Consider the following 17,501-nt stretch of genomic DNA (forward strand, 5'->3'; position numbering starts at 1 on the left):
ATAACACCAAAAACATGCAGACCTAAATTCTGAAATGTATGGGAGAAAAATGTTGTATATCAAATCAGTTCAATCAACTTGTTTGGACGACTTCCTCCTGTCATGTATTCAATCCGCTGCGATTGCTTTCAACCTAAATTATTTTATAACAAGAGCCCACAAGACGAGTCAAATAAGAAAATAATTAAAATACGCATGCGCTGGATGAAATACGACTGGTCTCACCCAGCCTTAACGTATCTTAAATAGTCGCCTTTAATATAACTTGTGTGTTTCCAACACTAAAAAATGCTGACTCATTCTCTTTGCATGGTTCCGCCCTATTTTCGTACTTTATATACTTTCTTATTTCTTTGGTACTTTGTGTTAAACATCGTTTTTTTGGGACCTGGAAAATGGGGGGTTGACTTTCACAGATTCTAATCATTCTTCTTACATAATGTCAACTGGACATCACATATAAGCTGGAGTCTTAAAACGATTCCCTACCAAAGACGGCGATATAAGTGAAGTGTTGAATACAGACACACACCAAGCGACAACACTCCCAGAGAACGTATATTAAAATCTCAATATAATGCACCAGCAGCCAACCAGTATATATGTACAGCTAAAGACAAGTCGTTATAAGCAGAGTATCGGATCAGGCAAAACGTGGTTCTCCACATGGTCCGGTTTCACCTTACGCTCTTAGCACTCGATCTTAAAAGCACTTACGTAAACTAATATGAGTACCAGTGCTCATGTTTATCAAACGTCTCCAGACTTTAGTAAAAAATTCATGCACATCTACAATTCAAATGTTCAAACCTTAAACTCGGCATATACATTTCCAGATTGTTCGGCCATATGACAAATATATGATGTTTTCTCTCAGAACAACAAAAACCTTTATTCAGCATAGGCCTACTCAATTCCAGATTGTTCGGCCATATGACAAATATATAATGTTTTCTCTTAGAACAACAACAACCTTTATTCAGCATAGGCCTACTCAATTCCAGATTGTTCGGCCATATGACAAATATATAATGTTTTCTCTCAGAACAGCAAAAACCTTTACTCAGCATAGGCCTACTCAATTCCAGATTGTTCGGCCATATGACAAGTAAATAATGTTTTCTCTTAAAACAGCAAAAACCTTTATTCAGCATAGGCCTACTCAATTCCAGATTGTTCGGCCATGACAAATATATAATGTTTTCTCTTAAAACAGCAAAAACCTTTATTGAGCATAAGCCTACTCAATTCCAGATTGTTCGGCCATATGACAAATATATAATGTTTTCTCTTAGAACAGCAAAAACCTTTATTCAGCATAGGCCTACTCAATTCCAGATTGTTCGGCCATATGACAAATATATAATGTTTTCTCTTAGAACAGCAAAAACCTTTATTCAGCATAGGCCTACTCAATTCCAGATTGTTCGGTAATTTGACAAGTATATAATGTTTTCTCCTGGAACAGCAAAGACTTATATTCAGCATATACAATTCCAGACTAGGAATGTTCTCCTCTTGAAAGAATAGAACCTCTACATCTCGTTAACAAAATATTCCACACTGTTCGGACGCCTACTAAGGAATGTTTTCTCTTGAAACAATATAGCCTCATCTTCAATATAACTGGAAGGGTCAGCATGAGACGAAATAATTCATTTCTTTGATTGGTGTTGAAAACCGTTCTAGAATTTCTAATAATACAATGGAGGTCAATGTTTACTGCCCACGGCTCAGGTACTTTTTTTATCGTAACCCTCCCCATCCCAGCCTGACTGCCCATTTCCTTATAATGCATACAGTTAATATTTTAACTTCCATACTTCGTGTAGTATTATGAGGAAACTTTCCCCGCGCGTGACGACTCGGACCCAAGCCGTATTCACCGATGTTCTCTTGTAAGTATACGACATTATACCAATTCGTACATCGCTATGGTACATATGAACAATAGATTACGCAGCTTAACCCGAATTGCTTTTGGCGAGAAAATTTCACCACTGGATGGGAAGTTTCTACCTCCCACAAACTTTTGGGAAATCTGAAAGAGATGGCCATTACCAAAACACAAGCCTACGGCTAAACCAGTCTCCCACTGGAAGCTGCTGTAGCTCCAGAGCAAGTAAGGAATCATATGGTAAGAAATTCAACGCAATAAGCGTAGCAAACTATAAAACACAATTTAGGCAATAAGGCATGCACATTATCAAGGAAGTGTATGCTTTGTGCCAGGCAACACAAGTGCCAGGCAACACAAATAACTGTTTGAGTCGGCAGTGTTCAGAATAGCGCAAAACCTTCAAGCTGGGAGAGGACACAAGCCTATACACCGCTGGCGATTGACTCGATTGTTTTTCACTTATGTAACTTCGGTCCATTTACTTTATGGGTCGCCGAAACCGAAGTGCCCCAAGTAAACCACCGCCCTTCGTCAGGTTCCGGACAAACTTCATGATTTAAGGCCGCAGATAAAACAATAGAAGCTGGATCCGAACAAACCATCTCCGTCAAGAAGGTGATAGTATAGCAGCGAACAAGTGCTTCATTCATCGTAGCAAGCGAGGTCCCGATTATTGCTGGAAACTGCAGTTAATACTGGCCTCAAGAGCCCAAAATTCCGACGAAAGCTCCTGGATTTTCCGATCTTAAGCATGGCTTCCTTAGCTAGCTAAATTAAATTAGGAGAGGAGCCTGTGTTGACAGCATGTTACGAGGGAAGTAGAAGTGGTAAATGAGTCAATAGCTATCTTTTTTAAGCCCCGTAAACACAACCGCAAAAAATTGCCACTAGGGGACATGTTAAATGTCTGGAGTATTGCACTACGTGAACCAAGCTGCAGTAAATGAACACAGAAACCCAATTTGCAACCCAGTTTATAGAATGTGTCACACTAACACACCTAAGGGGAATACAACAGGATGGTTTAACCCAAGAGAGGACCAGAAAGTATTGGAATTTCAGATTGTCCGGTTGATCGCATCACTGTGGAACCCGCGTAAGACCATCATCGTATCATTGCCCATCGACCTTAACTAAGACAAGATACGTGGTGCATTATTTAAGATACATGCACTTTATTACTTGTTCCGCTTATAGTGTGTACACGCTCGTGATGGGTGATAGCCATTTAAGCCACAAAGAAATATATATTTATAATATAGCCGATAGTACGATGATTGCCTTATCCGGCCTCCATACACCGCCGATTTACATGGAATAGAAATCACACAAAAAACTCTTACTATACAATTGACTTTTATTAGCCTGTTATACATAGCGTTAGACAACACACTGAAAGCTGACAAGTAAATGACGCTACAGAAACAGATGTGTAAGGATTCGAAATGTAACATAGTTTTGATACCACACGAAAGCTATAATACAGGCTAGGGTTTACAAGTCATTCAATGAAACAACAATGACATGGGTCAACCTACACACTTACTGAATACACGATCATTTACACATCTAAGAACCACCCATCGCCACCTTCAATAATAAATTTGCGCAGTTTAACCTTAGATGGGCTTTACTAAACCGGCACCGGCCGTTTCATCAGTCTAGTAATTGTGCCACCACTTTCTGTGTAACTTAGTGATGCTAATCTTGATAAACTCGGGACGAGTTTATGACGGATGTACACAGAGAGCATATTTATCACACAAATCAGCTAGAAAACCGTACACAGGAACAGAATGTATAACGGTAGGTTTACAAGTGCTTCTCGCTAACAGAAATGATTGAGTAACCGGCTAAACTGTTAAATGCAATGCGAATAGCATGCTAAATTCGCCAAATTAATCAACTGAGATCTAAGCTCCTATGGCCGTTGTTAAATACGGCGTTACAGATCATTATATCACTTTACGGATCGAGACACCAAGGCAATTCTGTGAGCAAATGCTGCACTAATCAAATTATGCAAGTCTACATTCTGAACGCTTTGTACTTGAAGCTTCTTACACCCAAGGGAATATACATATGGATACAGCACGTAAGTCTATCGTGTAGATGGATACAAATCTGTCACCGTCAGACAACTCTCGTGCAAGTGGCTCTACGAGATAAAGTGTATCAATCTCATTCACTTGGTTTCCTTGTGACTACAATAAGTAGGCGACTGATTCAATACCGGTGATTATAATCTGAGACAGTATTCGATAAGGAAAGTTTCGTGAAACGCAAAATAAATCTCGTGGAAACTCTACAGAACGGAATTGCGTGAAAATGGCGGCCATGCACATAAAGGGGCTTGGAAGCATTGACGCAGGTTCCATGTTAACCGTTTTATCTACAAACGAGTGTTATATACCTAAGGACCTTAAGAAAACCATGTACATTCCTCACACTACCAAGAGAGCCAGTAACATCTTTTGGAAGGTATCAAGACTTCGAACAACAGCGTCCATATCACACGCCAATGCTAACACACTCACTGATGTGCATGGGGCCAATGATACCACTACACGTATCGATTTTTAAAAGAGTTCTCACACAACGTCATTTGTTCTTCCCTTCTGGGACTAGAATATTTAATGAACATTTCCTCTAAAACAACAGAACACGTCCCTCATGGCACGTGGTCTGGATCTTTGGCTTAGGCTTAATGTAATTAAGTGGCGTTTGTTTAGCTTATTGTGTTAGAGCGTGGAATTAAACTCCAATCCTTCTGCGAAATCTGCCGCCAAGTGTTGGTCTATTTTATCTGTTTAAAGCTGAATTTGTAAACATCCTCAAAGTCGTAGATTTTCTTACTGACCTCTTACAACAATAACCAAGATGAAGGTGACTGTGAAGATGAGGTTATGGTAACCTGTCTTTGATTACGCAGTCACACTACTTTTATTTCCATCGTTAGAGTGTGGAAATAAACTCCAACCCTGTTGTTGAACAAAGTTTACGCAACGGAAACATTTTACTTCAAACATGCAAGAAAACAAATTTACTTGTCCCATGTTAACTTCAGTAATAATCCTTGTTACAGTTCTGAATGAGAGATTGTTCAGGGAAAAAAAACCTCCCTACAGTTATTAACCTTTTAAATGCCACAGATTAAATTTTAAAACTACTAAGGGTTGTGTATTTCTGTATTTTCTTACAAATCTCTATAACGACTGAGCCATGTTGTGCATCAAGCCACCTGCCCTATCCGTTTAATTTTTTTTCTTTTAAATTAAATGTTTCAGCCACATGTATGTGATCACAGGCACGTCTGGCATCAGTCTCTGAAGACGCTGGGGGCACTGTGACCTTTACACTTTTATTTCTTTTTTCATTTGATGGGGTTTCTGTACAGCCTTCTCCAGAACATTCAATTTATATGATGCTGGTCTGGTCTAAAGGTAAAACTAGGCAGGGCAGTGTGAAAACTACAAAACCTAACTGAACTCCTTCATTGAGCAAGACATACCCTATATTACGCTTTACCAGAAGCTTTACTCAAATCAATGACGACTGAACAACTATACCAGATACCCTACGATCACTACTGCTGTTTTAGCCACACGCATATTTCTTGATGTGCCCGACTTTTAGTCAGTTCCTTCAAACATCTCAGATAATACAAAAACCTGCGACAAAATAAATTATCTATTGCAACAATACAAAAAGCTTTGAACAAAAACTGACTACACTTCACCATGACAACCACTTATACACCTAATGCTGCAGGCTTAACTTCTGTATATATCACTACCATACATAAAAATGTGTAAATACAGCTCGCAGTACAAGCAGCAACGAAAGACAACTCTTTTCAGCTAAAAACAGAGGCTTCATGTGAAGAGTGATCATGATACAATGTAGCCTAAGAAATGAACTAAAACATGTACAGCTTCAAGATAAAACTTCTACTTCTCGCTTTCAACACTCTTGTTCATTCACACAGACGCTATGAAGGATTTGTAAAAACAGCCGATACTTAAAACCAGTTTGATAATTATTTACAGAAATACGACCAAATCAGCTTTAGATTAATTGGAAATTTTGGATATTTATCATATAAATTTATTACCCCATAAGGGTATGATTAAAAATCAAGTGTAGTATAGGAGGCCTATAATCAATGATAAAATGGCCAACAATAAGCAGGATGTCCACACTTTCATGAATCACTTTTAATTTTCTCAGCACTAAATGGAGGATATTTTCCATTATTTTTAGTACAATGATTTCTAAACACAACAGATGGACATCTCCATCATTAATTTTCTAATAGATGAAGCATGATGAAAATCCGTCTAATTCCATTTAGCATGTGCATCAATTAAATTTGGTGTCATGGCTTAAGTTCCAACTGTTGCACCTTGTCAAATCTCAAATGCGTCGTGGTCGTTTGGATGCATCTGCGTTATGGTCGTAACCGTTCAGCGTTGTTTCCCTTTCATAGCGACATTCCGGTAAAAATTTGCGTAAAAGCTCTGTGAAACATTCCTCCATGTCCAGCATGCAGGTGTAAACTTCAGAGTCAATCTGAAATGAAAAATCTGAAATTAGTAATTCATAGATGAACAGAATCATTATACTGTTTATGTAACAGTCATGCTACCCTATTTCTTCAACCTTTTGAAGAATGTTTAAGGGCAACTCCGAATGCAATTTATCTAATGCCATCTTTCGCTCTGGCAATAATTTATGTTGGGTGCTTCTGGCCACATCAAGATTTATGCACTATAATATCTCTATACTATTTTATATCTAGACAGAGAAAAGCACATGAAAATAAGATCACAACAACACTAGGTGAACATGTGAAACGTTGAGGATATAATTTATCTTCTTACTGCCACGTTCAACATGGGTTTGACAGCCTCTTAGGGTAATATAAATGCACCATTCCTTCCAAACTGATTTTGATTGACCAATCATAAAATTTTTTATATCATCTGCTACAATACTTCCCTTACACCGTGTGGACGGGGAATAAACTGGATAGATCAGAGTATACTGGATAGATCAGAGTATACTGGATAGATCAGAGTAAACAACTCGCCTTTGGTATGCAACTGAGTTACTTTTCCCACGTGTCACTGAGGCAAAGACGTTCAATGGCAAGCTGAATGTGTACACTGTGTACCATATAGCTGGATGGGAAATGATGGTGACTAACGTTAGTGTACCATCACCATCAAAAGGACCTCCCTTGCACTGCTGACTGCTTGTTGCCCACAACCCCCCCTAGAATAATGGGGCAGTCAGATGTAGGATAGTTAAATAAGATAACTATTCTTCTGATTATCAGTGAACAAAAAAAAAACAACAAAAAACAAACAAAAAAAACAACTCATAAATTTGTCCATTTCAAGTTATTTCCTAAAAAAACAATTATCTCTAAAATAACAGAGGAAATGTGTCAAGCCTAGTTACGTCATGTTATTAGTCTATCCACCTGTGCTCAGAGACAGATGTATATCCTGTCATATAGCATGTATTAACTTTAGTGTAGTACAGCAGAACTTAAATCGCAACTGGCAGAAGCACTTGATTGGCCCTTCACTCAACCCTTCGAGGTCAAAGGTCATAAGAGAACAGGATACTTGTAGCCCTAGAATTGTAGACAAGTGTCCTTCACCTGATACACTTCACCAGAACATGTAATTCACTTAAATACATACGTGTCTCCTGTTCAAGATATAACTTTATTAAAAGAAGGTACTTAAGTTGCTGAACAAAAGGTGTTCTTCTTAGATTGATTTATTTGGTTTGTGTTTCATACCATTCTCAAGAAAATTATTCTTTTGAGGTGACATTTATTACACATTTACATAGTTAAAACTGGGTTGATAATTTATGCTTCAAAACAACAACCAATGTGACCCATGGATCCGTCCAGGAGATGTGTTTAGACGAAACACACACCTGAACTGGGCAGTGTAATGTCTCTCATGATGTAGACATGGTGCTCTGGTACAAGGGGATTGTTTGACAATTCTAAATATTTTCAGCACTCAGTTACCCACAGCCTGGACTGAAGTCTGACACTGTTTCTACATATATCTACTAACAACTGTGGGGTCAGTATGCCCCTATTAACATGTACTGGCTATGGTTTCTCTAAGCCACTGCAGTATCGGGGCTTTAATTTGAGTGAAGAGGAAACACACACACACACACACACACAACACGCATAAAAAATTTGCCATAGCTACAACATCCCACAAGAGAAAAATGTTGTCTTGCAATCCCTTGTTACTTTGTTAAATGAAAGGCCACCTGACCAAATAATCCTGCAATTTAATGAGTTGCTCATTGCAGTTGAAAATAAAGTTACTGAAGGACGGCACAGTGGTTGGAAAAAGACATCCAAGTGCAGTCCTGTTACCAATACTGTTACAAAAGTATGCTCCAAATCATTGTGTTGTAAGTTATGAGAAATTCCCGTCATAAGGTATCAGGGAAATACAACAAAATTTAGCAATAATCTCAATCATGCTATTAAAGAGGTGTGTATGGAATTTGAAGAGACTAAGCTAATACATTTCTTCAAACAGCCTGCTCTGAGGATTGCCTGTCTACATTCACATTTACAAAAACACACCCACTGAAAGACAGCTGCATTCGTATGGAAGGCATAAAAACATGAGGCTGCATTAACACACCCAAACCCTCAGCACTGCAGCTTATCACAACAGGATCCACTGCCCATCACCAAGACTGGGTAAGTTATTGCCAAGCATACAGTAATCGAGACACTGTGTTCACCTACTCTATTAACCCCGGCTAAATAAGACTTCTGATCCAAGAAAGTAGGCAAAAGGTCATTCACAGTGGCCTCAATGTGATCAGGTATGGGTGTCCCCAACAGTGAATCCATGTGTGATTTCCTCAAATCTGGCTCAGTAATTACACTGGTACAATGTTAGCAAGCCAAATATGAATTCAGGTCTCAGAAAGTAGGGCAGTAAAATGTTGTCAAAGGATGTTCACTTTCAATAGACTTTCTACTGAAATGGATGAAAGTTAACATGAACGTATTTTGTTTTTACAGGACTACCACAGTATCATTCTGCCCATGTTGGAAGAGATGAAAAAAAATTTTTTTTTTTTTTTTTTCTCATGAGCGGCTAATCTGCATCATGTATTATCTGTTCACACAGCCCACCTTATTGTACTGAGCAGCATTACGGAACACCAGTGAGACATCCTCCACAAACTGCTCTGGTGAACTGTACACAAAACACAGGATGTTGTTCTTGATGGTCTGAAAGTCCATTGGTTTCTTAATAATGGTGTAATAGTCAGGTACCTGAAGTGGAGAAATAACATGCTCCATTAACAGAACGACTGGTACAGGTCCTCTTTCATGCCCATTTAACTTATTTGATTATTTGTTTAACCAAATACTCGAGAAGACTTTACATATATGATGCCTTTCAGTTTCAAGGGTGGTGCTTGGGGGTAAACCACTTTCCTTTGGTAAGTTACTGACTGACTTTTCCATGTAATTGCACATTATCTTGGTGGAAAACAAGTGGACGTCCTCAACTGCTTATTGTCACCAGTGCCCCACAAGCAGTATATTCAAATCCCCTCAACAAGGATGTTAATTTGAAAATGGGAATGCACATTTGATTTTAAACATAAAATTAGGAATAGAGAAATCACACTTCTGAAAAAATCTGTGACACAACATGTCTGAAATGTATTTAATTCTTTAAGAAATGGTTTATTTCGTGTTTCACAAGAATTCCTGTCAGATGTGAGGAAAACTCTCATGTCAGACAAATACATAGCAAAGGGCAAGAACATACCTCTTTCTTATTGACTGGGGACTGGAATGGCCAGCTGGACTTGTGCCGGAACAAACAGCCTAAAATCTGCTCACACAGCTGATCAAGAAATAACAAAAACGATCAATCAGTTTCATAATTCTGAAAATAAAAATTACTTTACTTGTAAGAACAGAAAATTGAAAAAAATATACAATTCTTTTTACAATTGTCTCTTTTTAATTTAATAAAAAAAATATATAGTCCGTTTCGTCTTTTAATTTTATGCAAATTATTGGCCTGTCTTTCTGGAGTTATTTTCTGTAAAGGCTTACCCACACGGAACATGTTTCTCATAATCAGATATTGAGACATACAAACTTCTCTTGGAGAGAGAGTGGAGTGGAGAAAAGATTAAGTAAACCATCAGCAAACTTTCCCACACCTAATGTTCAGACTGGCACCTTACTCCAACAAACATAGGACTGCCAAAAACAACCCCATGAGTTGACTCTGGATTGTCACAAAGGAACCACAAGAGAGAGTGAAATCTACAAATTCCCTGTCAAAGGGCAGAATTGAATTTGAACCTCAAGCCGTCGTGATTTGGACTTTTTCCAACTGAACCATGTCTTCCCTAACCTACTTTTTTTCTAAGCATGGAATTCAAAATGCATTGGATGGATAAGAAGTCATGCAGACTTAAGTTTAGGAACCATCAATCCATGACACCAAAAAACTGAGAAGAAAAAAACAACAACCCCCCCCCCCCCTATTTTGACCAAAAGAAAGTAATTTCTGGGTGGCTACATCACTTGAATTCCATACCAGACTCCAGAAAGTACATACCACTAAGTCAGGGTAGACTGAGCATAATTCAATCATGCTACTGAACAAAATGGGAGAGTTTTCACCTCTCGAAAAGTAGATATTTGGTCTGTACTTTTCAAGGAAGGCAATTCAGGAGTGAAGCATCACACACTGTGAAGTACTTCATTTTTACGTGGAACTAATTTTTGTGGACTTCCCGGTCAATAATTTACCGCAAAAAATAATTCCAGCCCAAAAAATAATTCCAGCCCAAAAAATATCCAATATTGAATCACATACTACAGGTAGTAGTAATAATGAAGTTAGTAATAATGAGAAATCTTTGCCAGGGTGACAGGAGTTGCCCTAAAAAGCCTGATGGGCCAGCTAAATTTTTTAACAGTAGGGAAGGGAAATTATGGTTCAAATATATATAAACTCTGTTAAGGATTGAGGGTGTAAAAAAAAGTGGGAATTTATTTGTCTTTAGTTTGATCAATCTTTGCTATGCCTGTAAAGTGAAGGGAAAAGTAGAAAACTGAAAACAATAGTTTTAATCTCTGATCCAGATCATGAGGATTAGCGACAATGCAGGAAACAAAGGAGCATTAATGCCACCCATGATGATATCTGTTTGATGTGCTTGAACAATTCCGGCCAAATAATATCTTGTAAAATTTTAAGATTTGTTTTTCAGTATTCTCTTAAATATGCAAAAATTAATTCCCGCAAACATATTTTTGGAGAAAATTCGCAAAAATAAATTCCAGCGAATAATAAGTACTTTACAGTATGTTACAGACATTCTATCTCCTGAGTCAGGGGTACTCACAGATAAATCTGATGGGCCCCGCTTACACGTGGGTCTCATGTATCCTGTGTACATATCCTCTTCCTCTTCTGCCTTAGCCTTAGCGGCGGATCCTTCTGACCGCCGACTTTCAGACTTTTTGTTATCGGCACGTCGTGTTGGCTCGGAGCGCCTGGATTCATGGCGTTTTTGCTGCGTCTTGTATTTGGTAGGTATGATGACCTTCTCAATATCGCTGGTGGTTGTACCGACAGACCTCATGGCAGGCGTGCCAGTTGCCTTCCCACGTCGCCGCGATGTAGGTAGGATTTCTGCATCTGATGCATCTTCATCATCATCCTCATCTGATGTCTCAAACTCATCAGCTTCGTCAGAAGAGACATCGTAACATTTCCGCCTCTTCTTTGTTGCTGAGAACACAAGTTAAACCACATTGTTCTTCAGTAAGTTTTCTTTCAACAATTTCATCTGAGTATAGACTGAGTAGATTTCTGCATTTTTTAAATTTTTTTATTTGGCGATTCAGCTCATGTCTTTGCTGATGTAGGGCAACAACTGGATATGAAAGCATAAAATGTTAAAAATACAGAAACAGCCAAACGATACGCGAAATTAAACAAACTTTTAATTTCAATGGAATTCAAGTTAAGTAGTGAAAAAAAAAAACAACAAAACAGAATTCCAGAAAAATCCTGAAAACTTTCTTGTCCTTTAATGCTGGTAAACTGAAAAAACAAATATTCACTGCACATTAAATACAAAAAAATCTAAATTTTAACACAAAGTGACAATTATCAAATAGTTTTCAGTACTTACGGACAGGTATGTGATGTCTCTTTGACTTTATTTTCACTCCAGTCTTGCACTGACTGCATACCCAGTTACTCCTGGACACAGAGAGAACACAGACTACTGAAACACTGCATTTTTCCATTTCATTTTCAATCAGATCAGAGTACTGCCTCTGTACACTGATTGCACTGATGCCATAACATATTCTGAAAACCATGACAAGGAGGTCTGCACTGGTTCACATTTGTCAGGTTTACCTACACACAAGACATGCAAATGTTAATTCTGTACAAAGAACAGATAAAACCAGGCCAACTGCACATACATCAATAAAGTATTCCCAAAAAATTTGAAATGCATGTCTTTATACGTTGGTGATATTGTATATTTACTGAGACATCGCAATTCACAGTAAGCTAAAATGCATACATTCAGAAAATCTATGACGCCACCATGTTATCAATATCAACAATCAAGTTATTTCTGTAAAACAAGAATGAACCTGCTTCCAGTGACCTCACAAGAACCCTGTTTGGCTTTTAACCATAGGTGCGTATGGTACGAGAGATTCGACATTGTTTCCAATTTAACACGACCTATTCCATGACAATATAAGTATTTTGCATTAACAGTTGATTTTTAGAGTTACAAAGCCCATGAGAACAAACTGGCTGTGGCTGTTTAGGTCTACTTCTACCCCTCTTCGGAAATTACTCAAATTATATTTTTTGGCCACTTTTCTTTGTAATCAGTATCTTAACCCTTTGTTGTTGTATTAAAGCATTAAATGTTATGATTAAAGGATTTACATAGACACACCTTAGCAATACTTCACAAATGGTGACAAATGAAGGACTTGTAATCCAACATCTTATACAACTTGGTCTAAGGTGAGACACGCAGTATATAACAACCAAATCTTACAGTATGCTTTAAATGCTGCTGACCTACAATAGCACAAAGCAGGAATTCATTCGTTCATTAGGGGGATCAAAGTTGGAGTGGTTACCTTGGAGTGTGCCTGAGGGGAGGGACGTGACAGTCGAGGTGGAAAGCGGAGGGACACTCAGAGCAGAAGGCTAGCCCTTCATCCCCACCACACACCAGACAGTTCTCATCATGCTGGATGACTTCCTTGTACTCCTCATCACTGCCACTCAACTCCTACAACAAACACCCAAGTGCTCATGAATATGCATAAACAGATTCATCTAACACAATTGGTCAGCTTGATATTTAGGCCACTTTTTAATTATTTCATTGCTGTTTTTGTCTTGCTATACATAAGAACATCTGATTCTCATGATTATGTTCAGCTTCAGCTGACTCCTTGGTGATTTGTACTTTCAAGAAAGGAACACCACTTCAAACATAATTTAGTTCTTCACTTCATTTTTATTTTAAAGCCATACTCAAGAATTTGTCACTTATACGACAGCAGTCGGTTTTATAGGTGGAGCCAAATAGAGTCAACATGGAAACACAAATGCATCTGCTAAGTTACTGATGAACATCATACATACTTGAATGTTATACTGATGGAAGACAAGTGGTCTTCAGTAACAGATAATATGTTCCCAAAACGCTGTTCGCTACTTACATTCACCAAGGCTGAGATTTGACCCAGACCTCATGGGTCCTATCGTATGAAAGGCATGCGTCTTTACTCTTACATGCTCAGACATGGCCCACTCTGTCGTCAAAGTGTAAAAAATTCCAATTGTACATTTTCAAAGTTCAATTGTCTTGAATGTTCAGTACTATTTACATCTATCTACAAAGACTGGCACTCAATTTTCCAGCATTAGTACCTCATCTTCCGATCCTTCTGACGATTCGCCATTCATATCCCGGTACGTGCCTGGCACTGGTCGTCGTCGCTGGGTCTGTGGCTGTAATGTACAACGTCACTCTCTTGAATTACGTAGGATAAGCTAAGACACATCGCAAACCAACATCAAGGCATACTTACTGTTTTGATTTGGTTGACATGCATATATACATGTTGGCAGTGATTTTCAGTTTATATAGTTCTAGTTAATTCTTTAATTTCCAAATACAATATTGTGTAGTTTTCAGGAATAAAATCTCATAAAATCATACTCAAGATAGTACTTATTTATTTGTTGTTTATTTATTTGGTAGGTATTCTGTGCTGTGCTCAAAACTATTTCACTTAACTCGTTTGCTCTGATGCATGGCTCAGGCCGCATGCAGAGCGTTCTGTATCAACCCAAGGTGCGGATATATCCGCACAGCCGATAGGACCTCATTTCCCGAAGAGCGGCTAAACCCACATATCACATCACTTCTCACTGGGTGCATATTTTGCTTCCAAATGTTTTGTTCAAGTATAAATCAATCTAAACACACCTGTCTTGATGTCTTAGGTTTGTATTTCCTAGTATTTTGGAGGTTTTTATTGGCTTGAATGCCTAACCACAACAAAATTAGAACTTATTTTTCGATTCACATACACTTGAGTGTCAACATGTCTTCGTTGGTCGAGTCCAGCGAAGAAGAGGATTGTTTGGGCTTCACAATCTATGATAGACCGTCTGCTGACAGGGAATGTGACACTGAATCAGACATTAGCGTATCAGAAAGTGAATCTGACGACCATGACATTACTTTGTTTTGTATTTATCATTTAATCTGAAAGCAGTGTGTAGGTCTGACCTGAATATCACTGACCAATGATCCTGTCCCGCTATGTCACGTGATGGAATATAGGGCAACTACTGACCAATGAACGATAAATGCCTTCGGCAACAAAATGTTTTGTTATTTTTGCATAGCTGAAGTGAGAAAACGACTGACTATAGTACGGCTCTTTTCAACACTTCAACAAACCCACGATAAATAACTGGTCTCTCTGTATTTCTTCAAAGTTTGATGACGCAGAAACACATACTATTCTTCAGAAAAGCGGGGGTTATGAACAGGAATTTGCATATCATCAACTCCAAAATTACGGTACTTTTCACTGGTGTTGCATTTTCTGTGAATGTTCAGTTCGATAATCTCATTTTATAAATGTCTGCATGAATGTAAGTCCACAACTACACTAATATTTTACAAGATTACGTAGAATAAACATAAATGACAAAAACCAGCCAGCCATAGAATGCTCGGCGTTAAAGTGTAAGCTCACACAGAGGCGAGTACGGCCGTTGAGGCTGATTGTTCACGCTTGCTCGGGCGGAAGGCAGGCACGGCTACTGCCCGCCACTGTACTGGCGACTGCAGTGGGCTGTTGGAGTCAAGGAGTTAAACGATGGTGGCCAGCATTATGGTGATGATTTGTTATTGTTGTTTAATGGCATACTGAAGAATTATTGACTTACAGGCTGGAGGCCACTTTTATGGACGAAGGAAATAGGCTGACCTCTGCAGAGTTATTGGCAAACATTCCCACCTGTCTTTCCTCACATTAGAGGATGGCAAGCAGTCCCCAGCGAAATTTATGTAAGACCATGAAAATGAGCGCCGACAGCTGAATGGAACTGAACCCACATCTCGTGTGATCTAGTGATTGAAAGCCATGCAATTTAACAAACTAGTCACCACCACTGACCACTTATTAACTGCTTTTGGTCTGGAGACCAAGTTCTGAGAAAGTAGGCCTTAAACTTGCATAAAGAATGTTGCAATGCACGGAAAAGACTTGATCATGAGCACTTGTTAATAATGGACTCACCCTACATGCTGGGCAGAACCACTCCCCATCAGGGATGAAAGGCAGGGCGGGTCTCAGGCAGTACAAATGGAAGGCCTGGTTACAGTCATCACACAACAATGACTGGTTGTCCTCACCCTTCTTACGACAGATCTTACATTTCTGTAACGGAGAAAAGAAGGCTGGTATCATAAGAAAAAACACAATGCATTCAGCAGCATCACAAACAGAAAGTCAATAACAATTCAAAAACTTGAACAGTAAAAAAATCTTTGCCATGTTTTCTTTTTCTTGTGTGTGTGTGTTTTTTTTTCTTCTTAAGGTTTCACACTATAGTTTTTCAAAAAAAATATTATTTAATAATCTTTTAACAGCTTTTTTTAAGTTGTGAATCAGAAATTAATCCTTACAAAGAAATGAAGAAGTTACTTTATTATGAGGAAATTCTAATACTCACAGCATTTTCAGCAGATTTCTCCCACTTTATGCAGGAGTCAAAAATACCCATAAGAACATGGAGTCTGGACAGAGTTTGGGACTGCTCCAAGCCTTCACGCCACTTATCTACTGCAGTCTGAGGACGGTCAACATTCTCTGAATTTTTAAGAAAACAAAACTATAACTAGAAACTCTGCCAAGTCACCTGTCAACGAATTTTCACGCAGAGCCAGTAGAAGAAACGACAAATATTGGCAAAGGAATTAGTCAACCTAATGTCACAAGGGGAATGTGATCCCACAGCTATAAGGACAATGTAATCCCAGAGCTCCACGAAAAAACATAATTTCAGTGACACAGAGAGAGTCCAGAGCTCCACGAAAAAATAATTTCAGTGCCACAAAGGGAATGTGATCTCAGAGCTAGGAGGACAGAATGTGCTCCATATGCTACAAGGAGAATGTGATCTCTTCGCTACAGGGTGATCTTACAACTTCAAGGAGAATGTGATTCTTTTCCTACAACGAGAATGTAACCTAAGTGTTACCAGGAGAATCTGATCACAGTGTCAAGGGAAGAATGCGATCTCGGTTATACCAGGAAAATGTGATCTGGATGCCACGAGACAATTTTGATCTAGGTTGCACAAGGAGAATGACTGACTTACCTTTCTCCTCCTCGTCTGTCTTCACAGTCACATCCCCGTCAGAAGGGTCAGATCTACCCAAATCCTTCACACCTTTCTTCTCTTTCTTTACAAATATCCCCTTGAGAAACTTATCCATTGTGAATAGCTGGGTCTCATTTAGACATGCACCCTGAAACATAAACAAGGCATTCACAGAACCAATGTTGAGGCAGCGGTTTTTGATATGATAAAGGTGAACAGCATGCAGCAATCCGTGAACAATTCTAACGCTGTGAATGGCTCAGCAAATGTTGAGCTATGGTAGTAAAAGAAATTCAATGTGGGGTGTTCGAGTACCAACTCGAAGGAGTGGTCTTTGATATGCAAATCACTTCTTATGATTGAGTATCCGTGCATTAAGGGTGGCCACCACAGCCCTCAGGTTGGCTGAGCAAATACTCAGCTCACAACAGTCAATGTCTGCGTGGATGGTTTAAACATTCCATCACAGTACAGGAAGGCACATGCATCGGCCAGTGTCACTCCCAATGTGGAAAGCTTTAAACAGATACTGTGTATACCAGATAAAATTGGTATACACCAAGGTAAATTCTTACACTCTACAAATCTAGTAA

The 17,501-nt window shown here is 38.7% G+C and overlaps 1 protein-coding gene across 1 annotated transcript in view; it reads right to left on the reverse strand.

The window, feature by feature from the left end:
• Positions 1–3,250: 3,250 nt before the first annotated feature.
• Positions 3,251–17,501, reverse strand: part of LOC135467715 (tyrosine-protein kinase BAZ1B-like) — a 33,438-nt gene continuing 19,187 nt past the window's right edge. The window contains exons 24-33 of the mRNA XM_064745535.1: positions 16,906–17,056; positions 16,258–16,394; positions 15,822–15,962; positions 13,933–14,013; positions 13,131–13,285; positions 12,146–12,216; positions 11,351–11,739; positions 9,751–9,828; positions 9,102–9,245; positions 3,251–6,472 (exon numbers count right to left, since the gene is read on the reverse strand). Of these exons, the coding sequence (XP_064601605.1) occupies positions 6,317–6,472; positions 9,102–9,245; positions 9,751–9,828; positions 11,351–11,739; positions 12,146–12,216; positions 13,131–13,285; positions 13,933–14,013; positions 15,822–15,962; positions 16,258–16,394; positions 16,906–17,056 (1,503 nt within the window). The 3' untranslated portion in view covers positions 3,251–6,316. The remainder of the gene's footprint in view (positions 6,473–9,101; positions 9,246–9,750; positions 9,829–11,350; positions 11,740–12,145; positions 12,217–13,130; positions 13,286–13,932; positions 14,014–15,821; positions 15,963–16,257; positions 16,395–16,905; positions 17,057–17,501) is intronic.

This window comes from Liolophura sinensis, chromosome 6, assembly GCF_032854445.1.
Source record: "Liolophura sinensis isolate JHLJ2023 chromosome 6, CUHK_Ljap_v2, whole genome shotgun sequence".
NCBI classification, from domain to species: Eukaryota; Metazoa; Mollusca; class Polyplacophora; order Chitonida; family Chitonidae; genus Liolophura; species Liolophura sinensis.